This window comes from Pundamilia nyererei, unplaced genomic scaffold (genome assembly GCF_000239375.1).
Source record: "Pundamilia nyererei isolate P.nyererei 1_Seehausen unplaced genomic scaffold, PunNye1.0 scaffold00079, whole genome shotgun sequence".
Taxonomy (NCBI): Eukaryota; Metazoa; Chordata; class Actinopteri; order Cichliformes; family Cichlidae; genus Pundamilia; species Pundamilia nyererei.
In genome coordinates this window covers 2,702,300-2,709,040 of record NW_005187480.1, presented here as the reverse complement: position 1 = coordinate 2,709,040, position 6,741 = coordinate 2,702,300, and the positions used below count along the sequence as shown (strand labels likewise).

The window sequence follows — 6,741 nt, the reverse complement described above, 5'->3', positions numbered from 1 at the left end:
TACATTTCACTGTGTGTTATACTTGTATAACTATGCATGTGACAAATAAAGAACCTTGAATTGAATTGGTGTTTAGCAATTGGTCCAGGAGTGGCCTCACATCATTTGCTGAGACATGACTCCTGACACTGTCTGGATTAGCTGTGTTATTGCCCGTTGTGTTTGAATATGTATTTGTTTCCTGAGAATTTACTCTCTTTGTTAAAGAAAGCGTTTGAAAACCGTTCATAGATTATAAGTGTTGGGCTGAGTACACATGCCTCTAAATAAACTCTGGTGTGACATCATCTGCTTTGAAGTTTAAAGCTTTTTTTCTTTATTTTGTCTTCTTTTCTTCACTTCTTTATTATTGTGGTCACAATCATTATTTGATTATAAAATGTCTGGGCTTGAGTACTGCCCTAATAATATTCATAAGTATTTTTTTCCCCATTACAGCTGTTTATAGTTCAGTTGCTAATGGGAGAAAAAAAAATCAGATTCATGTGAAGGACAAGTTCAAATCGATGTGTTTAAATTTAAAGTGGTGTGTTATGGTCGTATTAACACACCATAACTATCATTTTACTTCTGGTTTACATTAAAAACCATGATTTGAATAATAACCACAGAACCACATTAACACGTCAGTGTAACCATTGTTTTCTACAGTCAATGAGTGTAACTATCAGAGTGTCATGTGTCCACTGAAGCTGAATCACATCAGTTTTACAAAATTAATGCTTCCTGCTGCGAGCTCAACTTCTTCTGCACGTTGTGTTTTTAGGTATTTGATGAAGAATTTTAGATAATTTCATTACTAATCCTACTTCAAATTGGAATACTATACCCGTGTTCATGTTTTCTAAGTTAGGTGGCACTGAATTTTTCCTTAACTGTAATTTTGATATTGATAAAATCTCTATAAAAATCTCTGCTTTTCATCATCAAGCTTTTTTAGCATGGACTCTTATTTACAAGCATAACTTTAGTCCACACAATTATTATATCTCAAATAACAAGGATATTTTATTTAAAAGAAAATCTTTCTTCTTAGTTGGTTTAGGAATAACATTGTTTTAGTCAACCAATTATTTGATTCAAATGGTGTGCTTTTCTCCTATGAAGAATTTTGTTTACGTTTCAATTTAGCTATAAATCGTCATTATTATACAAAAGTATTTGGCTCAATACCATCAGGGGTTTGTATGCAGTTTATGAATCAACCTAATATCACTTCATTCCACAGGCTGTTGGCATCTCCTATACAAACTTTTGTTGGCAAGATTTGGTTTTCTAAGCAATCTAAAACAATAAAGCTATCAGATCTTTATTTCAGAGTAGTATAACCACGGTACCATATGTAATTTTTTTTCTGGAACCGGTTGTCAGATGGTATTATGTGGAACGAAGTTTGGAGACTCCCTAATCAGTTTTTAATTACCAACAAAATTAAAGATAGTTCTTATAAATTAATACACAGAATTTATCATTCTAAAGATTATCTTCAAAGCAAATTCAATTTAGACATTGATACTGTCAGGAGTCGCTGTGTGCAGGCAGGAATAGGACCCAAAGTGCAGACTCACGGCAGGCAAAAGTGTATTTCAAAACTCAGCTTTTATTGCTGGATGGCAAAATGTAACAAAACAATCCAAATAAACTTACATGAGCGAGCGAGCGAGCGAGCGAGCAGGCCACACAGCATAAATGAGGGTAGATAACGACACAGACATAAAGAAACACAGGGCTTAAATACACAGAGGGAGCAATCAGGGAATGGGTAACAGGAGGGAAACACAGCTGGGGCAAATCAGGCGAGACAAGGGGAAGCAAAACCAGATACATTAACATCAGACATAGCCCTTCAACTTACACAAAACACAAACCAACACAAACCAAAGACAATTCAACTTTGATAACAGATATATGATTAACTTGTTAATTTTAATGGCTAAATTTCATATTCACAAGTCCAAATGTTTAGGAAGACATCCCTCTTTTTATGTATTCTCCTTTGAACTTGTACAGTATCTTAGTTCAATTAAGAACTCCACTAACCCAAAAGCTATAAAAACTATTGGTGTTTGTGAAAAAATCAAGATCTTTCAATCACTTTATTCTTTGGCTTGATTGGTTACTTTCCTCCTAGCATATTTATATTGTAGGTTCTGAAAATTGTTCTTTCATTTGGTTGTCTATAGTATCCAATTTTTTTGTAAGTACAACACCATTAATACGGTACTGTTTAATTCTATTTTGTATTGTACTGAGGTTTAAATAAAGGTTTGAATGAAAAAAAAACTTTAGATAATTTCTATTCTGTCCTACAGCGACATCTACAGGCGTTATGGTGCAGATACAGGACGTAATTTAATTCCATGCTGTAGAAAAATGATTTTGCTGTTACCACAGAAAGAATATTGTAGTGTTTTTGTTTTTGCATTGAAAAAGCTTCTGCTGATTATCATTTATTTATTTTCCACGGTAATACGTTCTTTAAACACTGTGCTCAGAGTCAATCAACTGAGACACACATGACCAGGTCAGGTACATGAGTGTGAGACTCCACCTCTGCTCTCCCCTCCTGTTTCTGCATTGTCTCTCTGTGTTCGGATGTTTTTATATGTAAAATAAAAATCTTTTCTGCTGCTTTGGAACAGACTTTGTCAAAAATACTTACTTCACTGAGAAAATAGTCAACTTGTTCATTTGGATGTATTTCACTGCACAGAGAACAAACACAACTTTAAAAAAATCTTTTTTTTTAATTTTTTTTATCCAAATTTCACTCTGACATCTGAGCACCATTGAATTTCCACAGCAGTGTTTAATTCCTGGTTTAAACCCCCCACAAAGGTTGGATGTAATGAATGGTTTCAATACTGTTAGCTGTCCAGTGGATTGAAGATCCAAGACCACTGAGATCTGTGATACACTCAGATCCTAGCTCATCATTGGCTAGTTTGCTAGACAGTCACTCAGATTGCAGACCTGATGTTCTGATGGAGATTCACCAAACAGTTATACAGAGTTACTATGTTGGGGTTTATGGTCACTGTCTTATGGGTACCACTGCATCATGGAGTTAAGGGAAATGATAAGGGCAGTAGGACAGAGATTAAGAGCAAAATACAGCACAAAATGAAAGAAAGGTCGCAAAAGCAATGGGAAGAAGACAGGAAAAGGCAAAAAATCCAAAGGAAAACAGGCGAAATGAGAAGCACAGGAAGGAACAGGAGAGAGTAAACGATTATATCCTGACTCAGATTTGGGCACGCTGGTTTGAATAGTATGTTGTTTTTAATAGGAAAACATCGTACAGTAAGTGTGACTGCAATAGAGAAGAAGAAATAATAGAGCATGTTTCAGTGCACTGTCAGAAATATGATGCTGAAAGAAGACAACTGATCGAAAAGCTTTCTGATATGAAAGTGAAACTGGACTTGGTTGATTTATTTCGTAAGAACTCGAGAAGTGAAAGTTATCAGGCCTTATTTAATTTTTAAGGCAGACCGATTTGTTTGCTAGGATTTGAATTTTGTATTTATTTATTTATTTTTCATTTCTGTTCACACTCCACACCAGTTGGTGGCGGTAATACACCATTTTGCTGTTTGGCAACCGCCAATAAACAATATAAAGAAGAAGACGTGCTGTTTCGTCACGTGACTACAGTCAGCGCGATCGTAAATACGGAAGTGCTGCAAGGTATAAGCCGTCGACGCTCTGTTTAAAGGCACTGTGGAACTGTGCCACAAACGTGAGGATGGACAAACGTGTGGCCGTAACGGTGCTCGTAGCTGCCGCTTTAGCTCAGGTGAGCTGCGGCTCCTTCGGGTGGAAGAACGTCAGGAACGTACAGGTGAGCCAAATTCCGCCGGGTACCAAAGCCTCTGTGCGGGTTTTATTTATCCACACCGAAGCTCCCACCGTGCTGTTTTAGGGGACCTCACGTACTAAATGTGGACGGTTCATCCGTGAAACCTGCCGGAGTCGTCGTAGAGCCTTAAAACTGCACGTGCGTGTGGGGGCTCGGCGAGGTCCAGGGTTGAGACTACCGAGCTGTAACAGCTCTTCTAAACTAAACCCGGAAGCACAAACTGAGCTGAAGAGAGTGGATCCACAATGGAAACATTAGAGAGAGATAAATAAATGAAAAACACTGCAGTATCCAAGAAACAAACATGAAAGTCGTGAATCCAATGATTCCTTGATTGCTGTCTGTTTGGACTGCGTCACTCAGCTTTCACGTCTGGACAAGTTGATTTTCCTGGAATACGGAAATGCGGGAGCGTTCTGACCGTGATGGGAAATATCTGAGGTTTAAACATAGTTTTATGCATTTTGCAGGTTTTGGGTTTCGACTGGAAGAACTGCGGACCGCCTGATGCTCCAGCTGTGCTGAAGACCCTCACCATGTCTCCAGACCCAATCTCCATCCCAGGTGATCTGACAGCCTCCGCTTCTGGGTCCACAGCCGTTGAACTCGGCACTCCTCTGTCTGTGAGTACGCTTATCTATGGATGGCAGTGACATGAGGATGCTTTCAGTCGAGTTTCACAAATAATTTTTCATTTATGACTAACATCAAAAGGAGCAGATTTTAAAGGAAGCAGTAGGGTACTTTGTTAGTTTTAGCACTTCCCTTTCAGCGCAGCCACAGTGAACAAAGGGCTTAAATGTCTCCCAGTTTGAAATGGTTTTTGTTTAATTTTTTTCATTAGAGGGAGCTGCATTCAGCACACTTCACAAACTCACAAGTTCCAAACACACACGGGCAAATTAACCGGATCAACCGGTTGAGCTGAGATGGAGCCTTTGTCAGCTGTCATCAGGCAAGAGGTGGGCTACACCCTGGGCAGGTGGTCAAACACAAACGAGTATCTCAAGGTTAAAATGTGCACTGTGAGTCTCCTACTCATCAGAAAACTGTGTGTGTGTGTGTGTGTGTGTGTGTGTGTGTGTGTGTGTGTGTGTGTGTGTTTTTTTTTTTTTTTTTTTTTTTGTCTTGTTTTTATGGACATGAAGTCTGCCAATAAAGATTGAATTGAATTGTGCCTAATATTGCTTATAACTAGAGCTGGGCGATATAAGATTTTTTCATATCACGATAGGTTTTTTCCATTTCAGGCGATAACGATATCTATCACGATATAAGCCAAATAACTATATTTGTAAGATTTAAATGTGCCGTTGCTCACAAGTAAAATGTGAAATAATCAGCAGCTTGTTTTGACTTAAATATTTATTTCCCATAATAAGTTCAACAGGGTAGATGTACTTAAGGAACATGAGACTTTTTCAGATAAATAAAGGCAAATATTGCAAACTACACAAAAGGCAGCCGCTAAAGCGTTTAAGTTTCAAAATAGAACAAACAAAACAGACTAAATTGTCAATTCCACTTAGAAACAAAATATTAATTCTAAAAATAAATCTTAGTTTGTTTTACAGCAGAACAGACAAAACTGACTAACTTTTGTCAATATCAAATAAACAGAACTAAAAGGAAATTCTCAATCTCTCCTTGTTGTATAGCTTAGCTTTTCAAACAGTTTTAACAGCTACTTTAGTCTGACAAAAGCCGAATGACGAATTAGCGCTTCCAGTCAGAGATTGAGCATGCACCGGTTTATTGTATTTCCAGACTTTCTTTCGGCACAATTTATAGTGCGCGCTACTGTTTTTTGTCAGACTTGACATAGCCGAAATACCTTCACACTAGGAACTTCTATGGCTCTTCCGTTCGACAATCTCTCCGGCATTGGAACCATCATCGGTTTTCTTTTCGGTAACCTTCGGTCACGCTCTCGGTTGATTTTTCTCTAGTCGGCACACTCATTTCCTCCATTACCCGGGCGGTACGGCGGCTGGCTGCTTCCCAAACAAATACACATGTGCGGCTTGGCACTTGTGCTGTACGTAACAAGTCACGTGACGTGACGCTGCGGCTGTGATTGGTTCGGCTCTGCGCTACTTAATTTGGATTGGCTGTTCTTGTTTTGTTTTTTTGTTTTTGTTTTTTAAAGAGGACAAGAGCGGTGAGGTCTATTGCAATAGTTAAATTTTTCGATCGAGAAAAAGTTATATCGCAATACATATCGTTATCGTTCTATCGCCCAGCTCTACTTATAACTCTTTGTATTTTGCAGGCAAAATAGAGGATATTTTGTTGATGCTTGACTGAGGTGAATAACTTGATGGATTTTAATTAATGAGTGGGTTGAATAACTTAGAGCTGATGGAAACGGACAAAATTCTTTCTCTTTATTCCTTTAGTTAAGTATTGAAATGTTAGGAAAAACCTGACTAGTTTATAGCAGTGTCATCCTCCACAGGGTTAACTTAAGTAACAGGCACAAGGTTACTCAACAGTGGTTTAACTGTCTGGTATAATATTCTTATTATTTGGCAAAGCAAAAAGTCGTCTGACTCTCTGTCAGAATCCTACAAAGTCCCAATGAAGTGTGCCCATCCCTAAATCGAGTACAGTTATTGAGTATTTTTTGAACAGTTATTGAGTTTAGTTAGACCTCGGCCCTGAGGAAACAGCTCCTCGTTTTATTGTTTCATTGCCCACGTGTACTTTCACTTTGACAGTTAAAGTTTATGTGGAGTGAAAGGGTCTTGGTTTTAGTCACTTGTGAGTAGGGATGGGTACCGGTATGGCACCGGTTCTGACATAAACGGTAGTAACCAGACCGAAAAGCAGCGCACATTTCGGTGCTTTATTTCGGTGCTTTTTTTTTTCCTGAGATG

At 38.2% G+C, this 6,741-nt stretch overlaps 1 protein-coding gene across 1 annotated transcript in view; it reads left to right on the top strand.

Annotated features, from left to right (window-relative positions):
* The first annotated feature begins 3,597 nt into the window (after window positions 1-3,597).
* The window catches only part of gm2a (ganglioside GM2 activator), a 9,405-nt gene continuing 6,261 nt past the window's right edge, over window positions 3,598-6,741 (top strand). The window contains exons 1-2 of the mRNA XM_005737757.2: window positions 3,598-3,844; window positions 4,333-4,485. Of these exons, the coding sequence (XP_005737814.1) occupies window positions 3,749-3,844; window positions 4,333-4,485 (249 nt within the window). The 5' untranslated portion in view covers window positions 3,598-3,748. The remainder of the gene's footprint in view (window positions 3,845-4,332; window positions 4,486-6,741) is intronic.